The sequence below is a fragment of the Nilaparvata lugens genome, chromosome 10 (assembly GCF_014356525.2).
Source record: "Nilaparvata lugens isolate BPH chromosome 10, ASM1435652v1, whole genome shotgun sequence".
Classification (NCBI taxonomy): domain Eukaryota; kingdom Metazoa; phylum Arthropoda; class Insecta; order Hemiptera; family Delphacidae; genus Nilaparvata; species Nilaparvata lugens.
In genome coordinates this window covers 13,427,488-13,449,903 of record NC_052513.1, presented here as the reverse complement: position 1 = coordinate 13,449,903, position 22,416 = coordinate 13,427,488, and the positions used below count along the sequence as shown (strand labels likewise).

Sequence of the window (22,416 nt, the reverse complement as noted above, 5' to 3'; positions counted from 1 at the left end):
ATCTTTAACATTTCTTCATATATCTAATTACATCGTTTTCTTGGTATGAGCTCTCGAAAGTGTCACATTCTTAAGTAAAACTCTTCCGGCTGCTTTCCATCTTTTTTGGCCTTATAACTTTTCAGCGATTGATTGAAAAAATCCGTGCTAATCATGAGCTCATAAAGCATCATATTCTCTTCAATTTAATGTATTATTTCATAGTTTTACGCATATCCCTACGATTAGTGCAGCCGTTGATAGTGTTGAGTGTAAAATCTTCAATTTAACAACAATAGATCAATTGACAGGGAATGTTTGTAACACAATATTTGACTTTGCAGCTTGAGTTGAGTTGAGTTGTTGAGTTAGGCCTGAAAGTGCAAAAAGTTTAAAGAAAAACTCTAATTTCAAAGATTTTACACTTTTAAAAGAGAATATCTCAAAAACTAAAGGAGATATCACAAAACTCTACGAAACAAAACTTGTAGGAAATTATTTATCTAGCTTCAGTTTCGCTTTGCTCAGTTAGTCATGTCGATGAAATGCGTTGTTTCCAAAACATGCGAGTGAGCCAAAAATGAAAGAACGCAACATTTAAACCACGCAAGGCTGTGCAAAGGCTAAAAATAAACTTTCTACAATACTGGTGATATTTTTTGAAGTTTTTCGATTTGTATATCATCGAGCTATCAAAATAAGAAAGTTTTCTCAGGAAAACATTTTTTCCAATCATTACTTTTTGAGATATAACTTTTTTTGAGTTATTTTTGGTCATTTTTGGTAAATTGAATAAATTTATTAAAAATTGATATTTTCAGAAAATTTTTGTTCTACTAGATCAGCAATACCATGGAGAATCAATCCTCTAAATCTCATGGATTTATCTCTTACCGAATTTAAAATGTTCTGTCCCGAAAATTTTAACTTTAGGCACTCATATCTCAAAAAGTAATGATTGGAGAAAAATGTTTTCCTGGGAAAACTTTCTTATTTTGATAGCTTCAAGATATACAAATCGAAAAACTTCAAAAAATATCATCATTAGAAAGTTTATTTTTAGCCTTTGCACAGCCACTAGCACTACCACAAGAGGTAGGGATGAGGACTTTTGATGTCACTTTCTAAGTAGTTCAAACAAAGCTGCAAAATCAAATATTATCAAGGACTAGGAATATTTGTCTGTTCTGACTCACAATTGATATTATTTTAAGTGTTAATTATTGTAATGATTAAAATGTTATTGCTATGTCTTTAATGGTCTTCCGACATCCCTTTTTCCCTATGGCCTGTATAACAAGGTTTGTAGCGGAATTCTTTTTCCAGAAACGGCGATATTTAATGAAAATTTGTTGGTTGAGTTTATAGTTAATTTTGTTAAAATCATCTACAAGAAGGCCAACACACAGCAACATAGACAGACGGTCAGGGGTGCCCAGCCCCCCCCAAGGCCAATGGCGCATGCCCCCCCCAATACAAGTGTAATGCCCCCCCCCCCCAATCCATGTGTAATGACCCCCCCCAAAGTACCCCAACTCCCAACTCTTTAGTTTTTAACATTAGTCAGTGTATGACAATAAAATTCACATCTTAAGGTGCTTACAGATATACGCGCCGCGAACATGAGCAATTCACTTTTAATCAGCTGATGCCAAGCTTTTTATATCTGTATTTTACCGTTTCTGTAAAAATACAGATATAATCAGCTGATTAAAAGTGAATTGCTCATGTTCGCAGCGCGTATATCTGTACGCACCTCTACATTCTAATCTTCCAAAGGACATTATTTACCTTTGGTCTTGTGAGGAATTCTTTCTGTTTTCATAATATTGTAAAAATATATACCATCGTTTCTTATCTCTTTAAAATAGAAATAAAGTATCTTTTTGATATTATTTTTGAGACTAGCAGTGCACCCGTTCTTGTTCAGGAGGACTAGAAAGAACTTCATTACATCAGGAAAAACTACATGACACATATTTTAATAGGATATTAAAATATAAGTAAGGGAGGCTTTGCTTTTTAAATGTTAAGGTTACTTATAAAAAGTTGAATAATAATATCATTGATAATTCTTTATTGCAAAAGAATATTGCATAGCAATCTTGGTAAACATTCATACAAATTTGGAACGATTTTATTCATACAATATACTATTAAACGAGCAATTTCTGTTTAGATGTTTTGATGTTTAAATTTTTATATGTTTATATGTTTGTATTTCACCGGATCTCGAAAACGGCTCTAACGATTCTCACGAAATTCAGAACATAGTAGGTTTATAATATGAAAATTCGATTACACTAGGTCTCATCCCTGGGGAAACTCGCTGAAGGACATTAAAAGAATTTATTCATCCTTGGAAAAACAGCTGATAATTTCGGCGTCTGTTGATGATGGAAGTGAGTGAGCGAGTGCATGTGTGTGGGACTGAGACAAAATTATGACTCAGCTGTTGAACTTTTGTACATAATTCAATCAGGTACTTAGTGACAGTTGTACAAAAGCCGGTTAAATTTTAATCCTGATTAATTCCAGTAGAACCAATCGGATAAGCTATCTTTTTGAGATTGTCTTCTGTGATTTGGTTCACGTGACATGAATCAGGATTAAAATTTAACATGCTTTTGTGAGAAATTTTTGCATTCCTCTGCGAATTAATCTCAATCCACTGTGATTAGATAGAACCTTTCTGTATGAACTATGAATATTTATTATAATTTCTTCTTCCGTAATAATTTTTATATACTTTTGTAGGTACTCTAGAGCGGAGCTCGGTGCCCCGATATTTATCATGAATTGGAATAGGTTGTCACTGATGTTGTGTTGTTGGTAGTATTTACTTTTTAATATTACAGGAGTAAATAACACAAGTCGAACAAAATGTATCTTTAAATGGTTTGGTTTTTTGAATAAAGATATCATCTGAACAAGTACATTTTGTAAATTCTATCTATTAATACCAAATATCGGGGCACCGAGCTTTGCTCGTTATTTATTCATTGATAAACAGATTTATTTCATTGATAATCATTTCTTTAAAATGATTGGGGAAGTACTAACAGACACAGCCCAAAATTGTTACTTACCCGAATTTTGATTTATTCACTACGAAAAATATATTTCGTCTGTGATTTATCCACAGACGAAATCATCATCTGTTTTTCCAAGGATGAATTATCCTCTTCATGTCTTTCAGAGAGTTTTCTCAGGGATGAGACCTAGTGCAATCGAATTTTGATATCATAAACCTACTATATTCCGAATTTCGTGAAAATCGTTAGAGCCGTTTCCGAGATCCGTTGAACATAAATAACCAGATAGCCAGATAACCAGATATAGAAATAGAAAAATATAAACAGATATACATAAATTGCTCGCTATTATAATAGGATAACAACTTATAGTCCAGTCAAATGGTCGTTTTTCAGGAAACAGCCCCGAAATAATTTTTTTCGATGGTTCTATATATATTTTGGGGCGCTGAATTCTAATCTGAAATTTGCTGACACACCAGAAGGCGACTTCACCCCAAAATTTTCGATTTTTTCAAGTTCTCCATTTAATCTCGAGAACCTTGAATTTTTCGAGAAAAAGCATTCTCTATATAATATTAAAGATAATAAATTTCCAATGAATTGAGTGGTCGTGCAGGACTACTTTTTGGATTTTATATCTCAAGTGTTCCACAAGATACGCAACTTTGAATGTTCGAGAAATTTGTGATATTTTCCCCATTCTCACAGTCTCGCATATGCAACGTTGCGTATCTTGTGGAACACTTCAGATGCAAAATCCAAAAAGTGGTCGAGGTTGTGATGAATTTTCTCCTCTTTTCACTCCCATGAAATATACTTCTGTTTTCAATACCGTTCAAAAGTTACAGCCAATTGAATGATGATCTTTATTTTCTCATTCTTCTTGCGATTTTACTGTTAATTGAGAGTCTCTAAAATGAGTACAATGCATGATAGAAACTTGCGATTGGTCTTAAATGAGAGAAAATTTCATGCTCTATAAGCTGAGTCACCCTAAATTGATCTTGCATTACAGTTTATATCGAAAAACTGTCGAGACTGTGAAAATGAGAAAAATATCGCATATTTCTTGCAACAGCAAGGAAACTCAACACAGGACCATTAAACATTAAAATGAAGCAAAGGAAATCAGAATAATAGTGGATGATGAAGTTATAATTTATTTTTGTCAAAGATTCACCTTCAAACTCATAGGCTTAAAATTACTAAAATTCCTGCATACAAAATATTATCATTGTGCTTATGCTTTATATTGAGTTACACTTAGCAAAATATAACATTGTAAAGGTGGGAAAAATTAACTACATTAGGATATCTCTATTTAATACCTCGATTTTTCAATCATAATTCAAAATGTTGACATAAAATATACAAAAAATCATGCCCCCCCCCAAAAATGTTGATGGCGCAAATTGCGCCATGCCCCCCCCCTTGTGGGCACCCCTGCAGACGGTGTATTCCACTAGTGTTCAAATGTTGCAATGCGCACACAAACACGTCCGTATGTCTATGTCTGCTCACGTTTTATTTGCATGCAGAGGTTTGATTTTTTTCGTCTGCATGAGTCTGTCTGTTGCTGTGTGTGAATGACGAATGACGAAGTTAGCTTTTGCAAATTTATGACGAATTCTAAATATTGTCGCTGTTTAATGCTCACGTTTGTCTCAATCATTTAATAAAATAATCAATATACTATTGACTTAATATAGTATACTCATGAAATTCCTGAAAAAGCATCAGAGAAGAAAGAGAACATTTTATGTCTGTCTTAGCTCACAGAATTTGTTCTACATATTATGTTTTAGCAACTTCTAGATATGGAGTGTATGTTTTCACACCCCTCCCATTATTCATCAACTCAATCATTGAATACTCTTGCATGATTATCAACAAATTATTTGTAGAAATATTTTGAACTTACGTTACCAATGAAGAGTTGAGAACGTCTCTAATGAGTTCATGGGACCGTAATATCAGAAGGATAATAATTATCATCAAGAGAAACAGAATAGAACAATAAGGTTGAAACTATCGATCCCGTAATACTGATTATAAGCTTTTTTGTTTTAATGGTTATTGCATCCATTACTAGCCTCGTTTTTTCTTGCACCTCTTAACAATTAACGGAAATGTTGAGTAGGAGATCAACCTCGAGGCCCCTAGGGTTGGATGCATGGGCTAGAAGTAGTACAGAGTACACAATACTAAATGAAGTACATGGTTGGAGAATATGTGAAGGTGTCAGTGTAATTGGGCCGATATTCTCCATGATGTGAACTTTAGTGGGAAGGAATGTGAGGAATTTTATTGTCGACCGGAAGTCGTAGAGCTCAACTTCCGGTCTGACTTTACTCCAGCGAAGAAGTTACTTTTTGTATGGCCGACAGACCAAGTGCACAGGTGTAGTTTGCATTTTTATTACGTCAAGCAATTACCAAATGACCTCTAAGTGTTGGCGGCTTGGAAAAACTTTGCTATTCGATGATAAATCGAGTAGATAAACTGGAATTACATGAAGAACCTAAGCAACTTGCAGTTGGATGTTGGACTTTGCAACAAAGAAATTGAATACCATTTAATTATGCTAAGCGAGGCGAGATAACAAAGGAAATAATGCAGAGGAAATGAGGTCTCGTTGATTGATCTTTATATCTGAGAAACCTGTAATGCTCAATTTACTAAGAAGTTTGATAAAGGTTCATCAAATCCTTGATTGGACTTAATCGCGTTATTAAGTTCAATTGAAGTATTACCTAGTACCGTCCTAGTACCTACCTATTAATATTTTTCATCACATACAATTTTTATAAAAAACTAGCAAGTAACCCGTGCTTTGCATCGGGGAAAATTTTGTGTTGTAAAATGCAATCTCCTTATGTCCAGGAAACATCAAAAATAGAATAATTATTTATTTTGTCAAAATTACTTGGATAATCTTAATCGGAGTTTTATCAGCAGAAAAAAAGAGTTTGATTGGTCTTTAACCCGAAATCTTTCTTTTATTAATCGCGCGTGCAACCAATCACGCCACGGAATCATTTGAAGAAAGCTCTGATTAGTTGTGCTTTTATCGTTGTGTTAACTTTGAATCACAAATTGAATAAATTTGTTTTATCAAAAACAACGTGTCAATAATCAAAAAAATTAAAATTGATAGATTAATAAGAGTGAGAATAGGCCTATAACCATCCAGGAGCGGAAAGAAGCTTCAGTTAATTATACCAGGGTCCTGAGTCTGTGAGCCCTGAAATCCTCTATTCAACTTTAACATTAATTATTATTATTATTATTAGCCGTCAAGCTCCCAGATGGAAGACGCTGAGCAAAATTTGGTTCATTTTTTGTTTTTCTTGTTCTTTTTATCAATCCACCAGTTTTTCATTTTCAGTGAGAACTCCGCTTTCCTTGCTTCGCTCCATTTTGTTCCCACTCTTGGCACAGTCATCTCTGGTTTAACTTCCCATTTTTCAACCTTTTCTCTGAAACTGTTCCTGTTGTATATTTCATCATTGTTAATGTTAGCAAGTATTAAGTCCTTCTTGACGTTTTTCATCCATGCACCTCCATTACTAAGGGTTGCTACATATGTTACTATTCTTTTTGTAAGTCTGTGATCTGGAAGCCTCATTATGTGACCATAAAATTTAAGGCGCCTTTTCCTGATGTCTGCTTCTATGTTAGAGTATTCTTCAACTTTGGCATTCTTTAACATTAATTATTATATTACATTAATTATTTAATTATTACATTAATTATTAACAATTATTATTGTTTTCAGAATACACAATAATTTAGGACAGATCATAAAATTTATGTTTGATGATAATTTCTGGATTCATTGTGTATTCTGAAAACAATTGCAATCACGGATTCAAGTCACAGCAATAATATTTGGAGTTGATATATTTTTCAATAATATTAGTTATTTTATCAAGAGAGGAACAAATTCTACAATCATTTTAGTAGTCTAACAGTGCATATTTGTGATAAAATATTAGTTGCATTCCTTCTACATTTAACTTCCATTCGAATACTCCTGGTTTATTCATTCTTTTCTACATTTTCTCTCAATATAATGAATCGCAAGAAACTGGATAGCCTCTATAAGAAGTGCTTCACTCTTTCTTCTGACCACAATATTTGCACATGCATATTCATAGTCTCTGTTCCAAATTGAATAATTCGTTTTATGGTAATACACGTATTTATAATATATTTTCACGCCATGAATCCTCATGAGATTTTCAATTTCACATGACTTTTCATGATTATTAATTATTCGTCTTCTACGAGTATAACGGTAAGACCCGAATGTTCCGGCACACTTATGATGTAACTGTCTCGACCCCTGATCTCCTTGCTCTTTGGACCACTTCAATAGAAATTGTTTGAATCAATTATGATTCACAATTCAGAAAGAGTGTCAGCCGTATTGTCATTATCAGAGTATTACAAAAGGCACAAATAAAATATGAGCTGCAGAAATTTTCTTCCAATTAGTCACACAGGAGGTTACATTTTAACAAACCAATTATTATTGGTGGTTATTACTGTCTTCATGTAATTGAATATGGGAGGCCTACTGTGGGTGAATAGAAAAATTGAAGTACAGTGTTTTGAGTGAAATTTTACAAATAAAGTTGCTCTTATAATGATAATAAAAAATTATGATAATAAAAAATATTGAACCTCTTTCAATATCTTTCGAAACAAATAAGTCTACAATAGCTATTGATTTCCTATAGGTCATTCTGAATATCCATGAACTTGCACAAATTCACTTGTGCCACAAATGTGTGAATTGTGCAATATTCAGGATCTTCAACAAATTTTATTTTGCAATAATCTATATTTCATACTGTGAGAGAAGATGAGCTATATAATATTATAGGCTGTACAGTCTCTTCCCAGTTGACAACAATAACTCTCGATAAGAGTACAAGTGCTCTAGATGGAATGACAAAAATTCAGTAAAAAACTGGAGGATTCGTCCTTGCCATGCAAGACCGTGCGACCTTGCTGAAAAAGAATGTCCTCGCTGCTCTCTCACTGTCCACACGATGGATTCCCCCCAGCTCTGCATGAAAGTTGTTACATAAATATTGCTTCTTCCCTCTGATCACTCCTATAACTCTGAGACCTTTCGAATACAATCCCAGTGAGTTTCACGTATCATATTTCAGCCTTTCCAAAATATCGGCTTGGGTGAATTGTAATGATACAAGATATACCACTACCACATCTTGCTTACCTTACAATAATTTAAACAGTGACAAAAAACGACTGAGTCACTGTCGATGTTGTAAAACCGTTCCATATTGAAATAAACACACACACACACACACACACCACACACACACACACACACACACCACACACACACACACACACACACACACAACACACACACACACACACACACACACACACACACACACACACACACCACACACACACACACACACACACACACACACACATATATATATATATATATATATATATATATATATATATATATATATAATATATATATATATATATATATATATATATCGTCAAATTCTACAGCTTGAAAATGTGACCTGTGTGGTGACGAAATCATGGTACTGTACCAAATAAAACTGTAGAATTTGACGATATATGTGTGTTTTTATTTCATTAGTGATAAAATTAATAGTCTATTAAAAAAAAACAACTGAATTACTTCTGTAAATCAAAAACTAGCAAAATACCAATAAAAATTAACAAGATTGTTTATAAATTTATATAATAGTATAAATGCATTGCGTTTTCATTGCTCGATCAATAATATTGCTGTCAATGAAATTTAAATCATATTTTATGAAAGCCGAACTTTGAATGTGCTCCCAGGAAAGTCTAATAACTTAATACTTGAGTATTGACAACTAACAACTAGCAAGAGAATACAGGCAGAGATGGATCGTTAAATTCCACTTTGTTATCGGAGATGCGATAGAAAAAATTTATAATGAAAAACCTCAATATTTAGTCACTTCCTACAAGCATCATAACTTTGGAAAATGAGACTTCACATTATATTTGTTGATTTTATCGAATTAAATATTATATTGTGTACTTATTTCGCTATGATAATTCATTTCTTCACTGATAAAGTAGTTCATGGAAGGTGTATAATTCTACTTGAGTAAGAAACAGAACAAATACAATTCGAAATCGTGTCCCACTTGTGAGCTCTGAAACCGAAAGGAACAAGTCAGCCCGGTGGTGTCTTTCTTCTCTGTATTCAATACTCACGGCAACTTGATACCACAATCACGAAGTAGGCTTGCCCAAAGCTCATTCTCATTTCTTCGCAGCACAGTTTTGTTTTCTCACATAAGTCCTCTTACTTTGAATGCTCTTTCTCCAGTAATTCCAGCAATTACACGGAAATCGTTTACAATGGTGCAGAATGACTCATCACACTGTACTCCATACAATGAACACAACTATAATTGCTATAATCTTATTATATTCATAATTTCTCCAGAGTCAATTTCGAAACATAGGAGAACCGTGTTGTAGGAGTAGACCTTACGTTTAATCGCCCACTCTCAAAACTCTTCATCAAACGCCTACGTTGAAGTGCATTCTTTAAAAGTGGTTGTTAAAAGCGAATCGAACAATTCGCCCACCTACAATACTAAAACTGGGATAAAACCGCACCCGGACAGGTTTTTAATTTGTTGTAAATTGACTAAAATATTCTCCAGGGAATATTTTTCGAAATGACGAAAACTTGCCAATAAACAGTTGGCTACCAACAAATATGGTCAACTATTCGGGTTTCAGCACGCTATTAAAATTCTTGAATCTGATAGAGTTATTGTGACCCGAGCTCTTATTGGTTAATCAAAACAAAAGCAGAGAGCTCGTTAATTGGGTCAGCCTACGCATCACGTAACCTTTACATGACTGGTTATAGTGTTTTTTCGAGACAACTAGAACGTCATGACCTGTTTGTGATAGACAAAAATACATACAATCAACGTTGCTAATATGCAAGTGGACTCTGTGGTGTGATGATTCTAGAATCTCATTGACATAAATAATTTGGTCTAAATTTCCTCTTGTCTATGATGCTTCTACTTCGCTGAAATTGTAGAACATTAAAACTTCTCTTCTTCCTTGCGATAGAATCTTCTTCTATGGGATTATTAAATCACAATATTTACTATTTGTAATAGTAACATTTACTAGTATATTATGGCCTGATTTACTAAACTTTTGAAAATAAGTAGTTTTGGGCTGTAAACTTCTTGTATGCTTCCGTATTATATGTCTTATTTTGACAATAGATCATGCAGAAATGGGTTGATTGGAAAATGATGATTATGTGATTTTGGAACAAATTTCGTTTATAAATAAACAAAATACTTTTAAAACTAGAAAATGCTAAATAAACTAAAATCATCAAACTAATAGTTTTCTGAAAATATTAATATTATTGAAAAGGAATTGCAATACTATATTAGCATAGAGAATGACAATATTTTCTTTTTCTTATTGTGCAAAATACTACAATCATAATATAATTATGACATTGGAGAAAAAATAGGCTGAGCCTGTACTATTCCTCTCCAAAAATTTTGATAGAAAGTTAATGTTGTCCAAAGTTTGAGGTTATGATATCACACACTGCTTCTTCACTTGATTTTTGGTCCAGGAATAATATTTAAAGATTTTGAATTTTGAAGGTTGACATAATACTTCAAATGCATCACAGAATGTATCACAATGAATAAAAAACTTTAGATATATTACTCTTACTTGACAAATTTGAATACAAAATATGCTAGACTGTATTGGTGAAAATAGTTGTATTTGTTGATTTGAGAATAAATAATTCAACAGAACGCAAGAAAGACGATGCTAAAGGAAGAAAAATACAATAAAAGTAACAGAGATCATTGATGTCAATGTCCAGTCACTAGAAAAGCGAAAGCCACAAGTATGAAAGAGTCGAAACTTCAGGCATTGGATTGGGGTTAAACTGCTTTTAGAAGCGTTTATGATGATGACTCAATTGAAGATCAACCGTTATTCTATGATAACGCCTATGAAATGGTACCTTCATCCACAGCACTCCATCAAGAGATCAAGACAATGAAGCATGTTTCATTATTACGCTCTGATTCTGTTAGAAATACGCGGGCAGCACTGGATTTTTGGAGTATTCAATCTCTTTAAGGTTGAGAACTGATCAAATTTGTATGTATTGATGACGAAAGAGTTCAGATTTCTCTTTCTACAGTCTGAAAGATCAATATTAAACTATCTAAGAACTAATAAGAATAACAAAAATGTTTAAGGTATCGCATATTGTGAGACTGAACTTCATCAAAATTTCATCAACCATATTTAGGAATGGAAATTTATTGAATTCAATATTGGATTTATCCATGGCTATTATAACTCTCCATCAATATGTTTGTGTAACATTATATAAATTATAATACTCTTCATTGTTTGAATGTGAAGAACTGAGGTATTGCCTGTTTGGATGTAATGTTGTGTTGCTAATATTGCATAAAATGATAATTTAGGGATTATTTGAACATTTGAATGTGAAGATGTTTCTCTTTGTCTCACAGTTGAGAATAAAGTGAACCATTACTATATAATTCAGTTTATAATCATAATGGTATAAAATACTGAGCTATACCAGAGAAAACTTGTATTTTTCCCGTTAGGGCTAAGTACACTTTTTAAATTGTTTACTCACAACATGTTTCGGCTATATCGATGCCTGAACATGCTGTGAGTAAACAATTTTAAAAAGGGTACTCAGATTTTCATTTTTATTCACAGAGAAAACTTATATGTTTGTTTTATTGTAAGATTGTTTTATTCTAAGGCTATACCCTGTAGTAAAACTTATAACCTATAACGATTACCGTATAAAACTATATAACTATGCCTGAAAAGGATACTCCACAATAATTTCAACAAATATAATTTCTTGTATTAAATTATTTCAAGTGGAGATAACTAATGGGAATTGGGAGAAGAGTTTCACATGGAGAGAAGCCAAATTAGGGACAGGGAAATCCATCTCAAACAAGTGACATATGGAACAATGGCATAGCAGGAGTGGCATTCAGAACATCAAGGATTTTGGGTTGAGGAGAGTCATAAAGTCCCAATAACAATGCATGGGACACACATGTTAGAACAAGCTTTAAACACGTGTTCGAACAGGACGAGGGATCTGCAGCCTGCAGCAGTCATCTATACATTTGTTCACTATCCAAATGATTTCCTTTCATCCTGCAATTGGATTGGTTACTTTATTGTGAGCTTCTTAAAACTCAAACAAAATCTTATCATAATGATGGTATTGTCTTCAATTCAAATAAGGCAATAGATGCAATTTTGTGGATTGAATATGATTAAAATATATTTTTTAAATTAATTCAATAGATTTTATATTGCCAGGTCTGATAAGACCTAAAGCAAACACTGAATCAAGACAAGCAAGAAAATAACACTTTTATAAATACTGTCATAAAATAAATACAATTAAAATTAAATTGTAATAAATTATATCCAAGTGATGAACTGATATGCAAATGATGAATCATATCGAATGAAGTGATAAAATGATTTGAATGGGCAGAAGTGAGAGGGAAGTGGAAAATATGAAGGTAATAAGGAAGTGAATCTTCGAATGAATAAAAATGATCGAGATCAGTTCAAAACCAGTGCGAAATGGGGTGGTAACTATAAAATATAAATAAATTGTTATAATGAGGTATGTTTTTGGAGGATATGTGCTAGGGCAAAGGTTAAAGTGAAATGATTGTAAGGCTAGGATTGTGACAGTGAGGATTTGACATATCAAGGTACCTGGATTTTTGGTGAAGTTCTTCCACTCTGAATAAGTAGTTCAAAAATGAGGTGTTCTAAGGGATTTTAAGAGGATCACAAGGGGTTCTAAAATAAGTAGTGACATACTCGAAAGTAAAATAAAATTGTTTTTGAAATATACCAACAGAGTTATCATTTTAATAACATGCATGACAACAGCAAGCAAGATGATTCTTTCTTTTGCAGCACTGCATAACTTATTTTATTAAACACCAACAGGTAACCCGTGCTCCACAAGGGTCCAATTAGAAAAATTGATAAGCTGAAAACTTGACCTACAGAAATCTTTATTTTTAATATGCCTATAACCATCCTGGGTAAATTGGAAAACTCTATGCTAAATTTCAAGTTTATCAGTTGATTAGTTCAGACGTGATGATGCGTCATTCGTGAATTTTCTATCCCGTAGTCTACATGTATAAGCCAATTCCTCCCTTTATCATTATTATAGATTATTTTTCATCATTCAATTTTTACTATTAACACTATGTACATTATTTCACTCTAAACTTGTTTCAGATTTCAATAGATTATAACGTATGACTATTATTTTATCGATACTATTTTTTTTTCTCTGGTTGATGAATGTGGATAGACTGACTACATTACTACCAGAAGTGTACATTAACGAAAACCTTCAAAATTCAGAATAAAAATAGTGATCTTTCTTCTATGAATATGTTTGTGTCCAGATTGATCCAATAGCACCACTGAAAATCGGGATATAAAATTAAGAGCAAAGCAATAATAACGCCACTACGGATTATCCAGATAACAATATAAACGCAATATTTCTAACTTGATTGAACCGTAAAATGTTGAAACATCATTCGTTTTTCATCCAGTACTAGATCAACAGACTATTACACAATTAAACCGCCTTACCTGATTCTTTAGTGTTGATATGCATGACTGTAATGAAGCATTCCATTTTTCTTGGTTTCTTCAGCAAGAATCGAAGCAGCATTGATACCATCCTCTCTGATACAACGTGGGAAAGGATCGGATAGCGCACAGAGATATTATACCGATTTATAGGGTAATGCTTCAGCTCAACCATTGGAGGTATGAGGGAGAAGGATGTTCCAGTCTTGGAGTCAATGATGTACGATCACCGAAAAATTATTATGGTAATGGAAGAGGACGCTGGACGCACGAGTCTAGCGATAATATCACAGTAACTGAATCAAGTAAGACCCAGAAATAATTTAGGAATGCTTAGTGCTTAGTCTTGTACTATATTCAAGTACTAATAGAAATAGGTATAGATCCTATCAAAGGTCGGTGGAATGCAGCAGAAGTTGTCTTTTTGTTAAAGCAAAGGCAGTCATTTTCATGAGCACTGCGCTTCACGATTAAAATTGTTTCGTGCATATTTTTCATTCGTCAGAATTCTTATTAATGTAGGTACATTATTTGGCTAAACGCATGTAATTATGTTGTCTAATCTCCTTCATGTTACCATTCCAGAGCGTTCCTGGATTCAATAATAATTTGAATTGTCAAATGCAGTTTAATGGAGTCTTAGAATCTAGGTGGGATTGGGTTGAATACTTTGCTGATTTGTTAGCACTAATCGAGAACACCTGTTACCAATCCATCCTCAATAACCATTTTTAAATCTTATCAAAATAGAATAGCTTATTTTAGTAATAATGCAGTTATTAGTTAATACTTGATACGATGGAGGAATGACCCACTGTAATCAAGTTAGACATGGAAATAAAGTAGCAGAATATTAACAGTTTCAAAAACGTCAGCTACTTATCTAGAATACTTGGATTACAGCAAGTCGTTCTAAAACTTGTGCTTACTGCTAATGGTCAAATGTACTCATGCAAATTCTAAAGATAAAAAACTTCAAATGGATTATGATTCAAAAATATATAAAGTATAGCTCAATTCCAAAAACTACATGCATATTATAAGCATTAAGCATTAAGCATTATAAGCATTATAAGCATGAAGATTCAAGAAAATGTAATTATTCTCGGAAATTTTAAATCACTTGATCCTTCCTAACATATCAACTTGAATATATAATTGGAGCTACAATGCTATTACGTCTGTGTTAAGTCCAATGTCTAATGGAGTTCGAAAAGTTTGTCAGCGATAACACTTTGAAAGCACATAAAATCAAACATTTATACAATCCATTAGGCATTTTCCTATTACTTAACAAAGTCTTTTCCAAAGAAATCCTCACTTTTGAAGCACTTGAAATCAAAAACCTCCTTCAAACTCCACTCCCAACACAAATCAAGTGTAATGCCTGCTTTAACACGTGTAAACGATCCAATTCTTGTCGCATTCCAGGAGGCCATTAGAGGGTGCGACCTTTCTCACATTTTTCCTCCCTCACATTTTTCTCTTACTTTGAATGCTTTTCTGAAGTAGACACCCACTCCAGTAGAAATGGCTTTTGTGCGCGCGTGTTTACACAGAATTATGTTGTTACTATTATAGTTTTCTTTCTTTTTTTGCCAATTAAGTCTGAAGAGGGAGTAAAATGCAACTGCAGTACCCACGCTTCCACATCCACACCATTGTCATTGCTCAGAGACGCATGACGAATGAACATGACACTCGGCCCGTCTCCACTTCCTCCAATAAAATTATTTCTCATTTCTTCTTGGTCACTCCTTCTTTGAATTTTCTCTCTCAATTACAAAGTTATCCTCTTTTTTTCTACAAATTATATTTTTCAATTTTTTAACAATTTATATTCCTTTCATTCTATATTACCACTTCAACCACAGTACTCTCCTACTCATATACAATACGTCAGTCTAAAAGAGTTCTTTCACCTTCTCATACCTTGTTGATTTCTTCATTCTACCTCATCCCATTCTATTCTCAACCATAAATCCCCTTCCTTTTCATTTCAATTTTCGTCATCCTATTTCTTACCATTCATGTCTTATCTCTCTTCATCGATTATTAGTTATTTCTCTGCATCTTCCAAGTTCCAAGTACTGGGTTCATCATCTTCGGCGGTTGAATAGATTTTTCTTCTTCCTGGATCCTCAAATATTATATTGTTGTGGATGCACTTCATCTCTTCCATTCCCTTCCTTTCAATCAATATCGACAATATTTTATCCCATTTATTAGTCTAAATCCTCAAATTGTCTTTCTCCTATTATTTGTCTATATATGCCACTTTCATTAGATCATCAGATAATTTGGCTAATGTTTGAGCTAGACTTAATTGGTCTCTATCAAATGAAGAATTGTTATCAATCAATAAATCAAAAATGTCAGCAGCGTTTAAAATCACTCAATCTCCCTAGTCACTTTCATTTCCATTTTTACTCATGTAGAACCATTCATCATTGCTTGTAATTTTCAAGGGGTTCCCGAATAGATAATGCAGCTGGAAGGTGGAATGAACAATGAGTTAGAAGTTTCCAGACTGTAGAGGAAACAATCTAATTGGTTAGCAACAGCTGACGCGAACCAGTCTAACATCTGCGTCGAGGGTCTACTCTGTCTACCACAATTCAGCGCCGAAAATCTAGTCTGGAAATGGGGAGCCTCTGCATTTTATGAGTTCCCTGCTGAACATACTGTATATAGGTACAGTTGCTGACTGTAGGTGTGGGGATATAGTTATTATATTGCCTTCTATCCTGAAATTACGAATCACGCCTTGAAGCAATCATGGCATTGACGCCTAGCATCTGCTGTATCCAGTCTGCTTCGGTGTAGTTTTAGAATTAATTTTCTCAAAAAAAAAAAAATTGATAATTTTTGGGGTATGTAGTGTTTACAATACTTCCGGCGCCATTCTCAAATTTGAAATGTGTTTATAAATTATTGTTTCATGTATAGATAAACATTAATGTAATTTATTCTATAAACTGAGATAAGTATAAGCAGTTTGTAAATCGGATAGCCTAATCCTTGATGATTATGGTGATCAATATTGATAAAATACAGTTAGTCATGCTTAAGGCTATGCTTAAGGAATGAATTTATAGTGGAAATCTCAGAAAGAATCATCACAATCACACGTAAATCCGCTGTAGAAAGACCGAATTGCAGTTCTGAATTTGATGCTTAAGAAATTAACGAAAGTTAGTAGGTTGTTTGAACAGTTTGTTATTTCTAGGTATGTTCGCTTTTGGACAAGTACTTACATCATGGATTCAAGTTCAAGAATTGGTTGCCAAATGTTCTTCCCACCACTCCTTTCCAGGTAAGAAATATTTATTGAATAAGTAATTTTATGATCAATTTTTACACAGAGTCCTTTACCGTGACAATAATCTTAAAAGAAAGAGACTCTGATTTCTCAATAGTGAGAATGAGTTCAATATTTTGTTTGATCATTCGAATCTTCCCATCCATCAAACAATAAATCATGGGTCACTCAAAACAATATGAAATAACAAAGATGAGTTTATGATGGATGAAATAGAAAATGTGTTGGGGCCTTGAGGCACACCGGGCACCCAACAAGAGAGCCAACACATAAAATACAATAAATTTATCTTTCTTCCCATTTAGTAAAGTTGATACAATAATAAAAATTTCTAACGGATTCAACTAAAAAAGGCACAAAATATTATTTTGATACAGAGAAACAATGATCTGTTCTCAACTTTTTCTCAAACCAAAAAACGTTTGCAATACAATTGAAGAGAAAACTGCTCGTGACCTTGCATTTATTACTCGGGATCTGATGATTCTGGGTTGAAAGTCCCAAAAATAACAGTTGAGACCAGATGGTGATGCCCTAAATGGCCTGTCCTAAATGATTAGGGGACAGTTCGAAAATAAATTCTATGGTTAAAATTTTACAGTTGACCTATCCTGATGGGAAACTCCCATTTTCATCACCGATTCCAATGATTAATGCTATTTCTTTCAGCTTGGGGTTGCTACAGAAGAGAAAATAGTCCTCAAGTAAAATCTAGCGACGCACATCCCAGCTATCAGACTCTTGATATAAGTGAGGACTGCTCCTAATTTATTCTCCCCTCTGGAAAATCATCTTTTTCGTCTCTCTCCACTCCCCTCTGACCGTAGATCACCAGATGTGCACTCTTGATGTCAATCTTTCCTTTCACACTCACATTAGACAAAATCAATCACATTTATTGTTTTTGTGCACGCATGCGCGGACAATTGGATTACGCGGCTATTAATCAATTTAATCCGACTCACCATTTTTGGTGATCCATGACTGATTTAAGATATCAATACCGGGGGACTGAGCTTTTCTCTGGAGTGTAAAAGCATAGAAAATTTGTAACGATAGATTGAATTTATAGTTTATATTTGTTTATTCATTTTCTCAGTCGTACAATTATTTTTACAGTTAGTATATGAGGAGGCACAACAGGCTTATGCCCAAAACTGTCCCTTTTCAAATTTATACTACAAACCAAACCAAAATCTAGGTTAAACTACTATCACTCATCAAAATAACAATTCATTCACACTTCAAAAAACAAACACATCATCATCATTTACAAATAGATATACTATGAATTCGATTTAGAGTGATATACTATATACTATTCTACACTAACAGCATCTAGTTACTATTTTGGACTTTCTGAAGTAAACATGTTTTCTAGAAAAAAAGAGAAATTGATGAAAAAAGTTTTGCTGAATTTTTCTTCTCGTGAGATAAGCTGGATGATCCCACACATGCACTCGTTCACTCTCTTCCATTACGGTATCGACAGACGACAAAGTCTTCAGCATTTCAAGCTGTTTTTCCAAGGACGTAGTTATCGTTTTAATGTCCTTCAGCAAGTTATCCCAGAGTTGATATCTAGTGCAATCGAATTTTTATATCATAAACCTACTTTGTTCCATATTTCGTGAGAATCGTTAGAGCCGTTTACGAGATCCGGTCACATACAGATATATAAACATCTAAACATATAAACAGAAATTGTTGGTTTAATAGTATAGGATTTTGACAGATGATTTATGAGATAATGCAAGTTGGCCAAGTAACAAATTTTGAAAGTTTCGACAGTTATTAATCAGAAAAAATACGTATTGTGATGCACTTACTTATCAATTAAAGCCATAATTAGAAAATTGTTACTTGCCTTGATGACAAAGGAAATTTCTGTATATGGACAGAAAACTATAAAGCACATATCATTTTCTCTCTCCATGAACAGAGAAAATCTCTGTCATGCTCTGTCATGAAGAAGCTCTCAATGATATCAGTAAATTTCAATTCTTCCCCAAAGTGGAAAGTTGTGCGAATGACAATGAAATGTCTTTTGAATCCATGCTCGCTAATAATTCTTCATAGTGAATTATACTAAGATGGCATTCTATCCCATCCTATTCTAATGTAATTCTTCCCATTATCACAACAATAATGTGTTGAATCTATTTTAAAGATTCTCTTTCTCTTCATAAATTGAAAAATATTTTATTTGTTCATCGAAGAATAACTAAATACAATTTAAATGCATCATTCCAAACATATCATACCTTGGTTCATTGTTTATACCTTCTGTTTGGCAACTATTTAGTCAAAATAACTATCTTCACATTCTCACACTTAACTATAATTTATCACCGTACAGTTCTCATTTCCTCAGAAGCTTTGTTTGTTTCAATATGTAATTCACATTTTCTCTCATTTGTTTAATTCTAATTGAAGTCCATCTACAGACCCTAGATTCTCTACTTTTCTCTCAGAAACAATACAAATCTGATCAAAGCCAATTAACCTGGACTATTTGATTTTTTGTAGGCTCTTGTCTTGGTGGCTCGCTAATTGTCTTTTAATGCAAAAGTGAAAGTAGTTAACTATCTGAAAGTACAAGATTATTCAACAAGCAACAGTAGAAAAATAAATAATCAAGGCAGAGAATCGCACGCATGCTATTTACTTTACTGTTAATTAATAAGGTGTGAAGTGAAAATGAAAGTTTTGCTAGCATGAACACTTGTTAACTTTACAATCAAGATCTACTGATAATTAAACGTGTTGACATTATGATTACCGTACGATATAATATCAATAATCATTTTTTCGAATAGGATTGACAAGTCTCTTTACCATAATACTCTACTATTATATATATATATATATATATATATATATATATATATATATAATATAAATATAGTCTACAACCACTGAATATCGACAATATGTATCTTTGTAATAGACTATCAGGAAACCAGGAGAACACAATTTCCCATCAATAACACATAAAAAATCTCCAGTTATAAGAAAACTCATCAATCAAATTTTAGCTCTGGAGTTTCCAATAAACGGCCCCACTTCTGGCGTTCAACTTGGAACTGTAGATTTTAATTGAGTCGTTTTTCATTATTTTCACAATTACTCACTATTCTCTACTAGTTGAGATGGCAGAATGAATCATTGCAGTTTGCAGGAGAGTGAGTGAAGATGCTAGAGGCGTGTCACGTGATCATGATCAGCAAGTTGGAGTTTCTTGTCTGTCAGCTTTGAAATTGATATACGGTATTAAGATTTATTACTTTTCCTTGGAGTGAAATTCACCAGGTGTACGTTGTAAAAATGCAACTTGACTTCTAGGCATCTGCTGGATTGAGGATTGTAATCAAATTTGCAAGTTACTGGAAGTCGAGTAATCTGGAAATTCATCTCATTGGATCGTTGTTGGTGTGGGATTATCATAGGAGTTCAATAATCAATATGGATATGAAGTCATCTGGAGTTATTGTTATTTTCTTCAGTTAAACGTTTCAAAGTTTCATTCATCTGGCCAGACATCTGACTCACTATTCCTTTGTCTTTTCCCAATGCCTAATCTATACTACAGAGTTAACACCCTGGTTATACTAAATTTAAGTGAACCACTTCTTATTCCATTCAATTACTATTATTTTTTTCTGATATATGTCAAGGTTGATTGATAAATACATTCGAATACTGTATACTGTTGATCATGTATGGTCTGTCTAACTACCTCATCAAGCAATAAAGCTACTCTCTATTCAGGTTACTACACTTGGTATGGTTTGTAATTTGAACTCTATTCGAAGTTTTATTGCCAAAGAGACCATGCAGAGGGTACTTAGTCACAGACAATTTGTGTACCTGTGATATATTTTAATAGAGTGAAGTGAATAGCTTTTTATAATTGAATAGCTTAAAGTGGATTTTTGACAACGTTCTAAGTCTATACAATTATGAAAAAGTTCCACAACATCAACATTAACACTACAACTTTTTATACTTTCAACTTTATGTTTTTATTAAGTATTCATTCTTTATTCTCTGAGAGTATAAGAAATCAAATAACCAAAGCAAACAAAAATCGAACCCTTTACATTTTTATGTGTGCAGCTGTTCCTCACGAGACCTATTGGGTAGTTATTTCATGACAATTATCATCATATTATCATCAGCTCAATTCAAACTAAAAAACAAACCGTGACAGAGATTGTGACAAATGACCAATGATTATTATACGATTGAATGGTAATAATTCTACAAGAGAGGAAATGATCAGCCATGGGCATCAATCACCTTCACCACTTTTCCCTTTTCATCATATTGTTTCCTTCTGTTTTTTCATTACATTCTGTTTATAGATGGAAACAGTTCATTGATAACGCAGGTAACCGTGAAGGCTGAAATGCAATTTAGCTATGGTGTCTGTGGATATATAGTTATAATTTACACACCTATATTGGTTGTAGAATCATTATAAAATACAAATTAAGCCAACTGTAGCCTCAAGTTTGGTCGGTAACAGTCACGAGGAACGAGGAGCTATGTCAATTTGAAGCCAGAGGTGATATCCTTAAATGAAAATGGTTGATCGTGTGAATCGAGTGGGAAACAATGTTGCGATGAATATTAAACACAAGGTGCTCTTGGACAACCAGGTGCACCATACAAATATCACATCTACAACTCCATAACTTATAGATATATATTAGTAAGGCTGCAAGTTACAATCGCATTATGAAAGCTGTCTGAGTCGTAGCGGCTTATCCTTCAAAGGACCAACTTTTGACGTTACAAAATGATTACGAAATTTAAATGAGTCTTGCAAACACAATAAGTTATTCCATATTTATGTATGCTGGCTTCCAAGTCGTAGGTGAACTATTACTTTCTCATGTGAATATTAAATGATGGCGATTAAATTAATTCAGACGGTTGTAGACTTGCTGAAGGCAACGGTAGGTAGACACTTGCTAATATGGGACTTTCAATTACCCCGCATGAATAGAGTTGCATTTTGAATAAATTAAATTACTTTGAATTCTTGAAATTGAGGTACATGTTGGCATTCGAGAGGAAGTTGCTCAAAATCTGTAATGAAAAAGCCTTCTTTTTATAAGTTTCTCAACTTCTAACTTTCTCAACAAGTGGGACTAAAACTTGATGTTAATTGATTGGCTTTGTTAAACATTATAAAACCGTAATTTGAAGGATTTTATTAAATTATTGAATAATTTGAAGTGGACTCAATTATTTATATTTCTGAAATATATTATTATTTATATTGAAATA

At 33.3% G+C, this 22,416-nt stretch overlaps 1 protein-coding gene across 2 annotated transcripts in view; it reads left to right on the top strand.

Annotated features, from left to right (window-relative positions):
• The window catches only part of LOC111063180 (TNF receptor-associated factor 4), a 66,125-nt gene that overhangs the window by 6,134 nt on the left and 37,575 nt on the right, over window positions 1-22,416 (top strand). The window contains exon 2 of one of the 2 annotated variants that reach the window (XM_039436358.1): window positions 17,026-17,112. The exons of the other annotated variant lie outside the window; for it this stretch is intronic. Coding sequence (XP_039292292.1) covers window positions 17,026-17,112 — 87 coding nt within the window. The remainder of the gene's footprint in view (window positions 1-17,025; window positions 17,113-22,416) is intronic. 2 annotated transcript variants of the gene reach the window in all.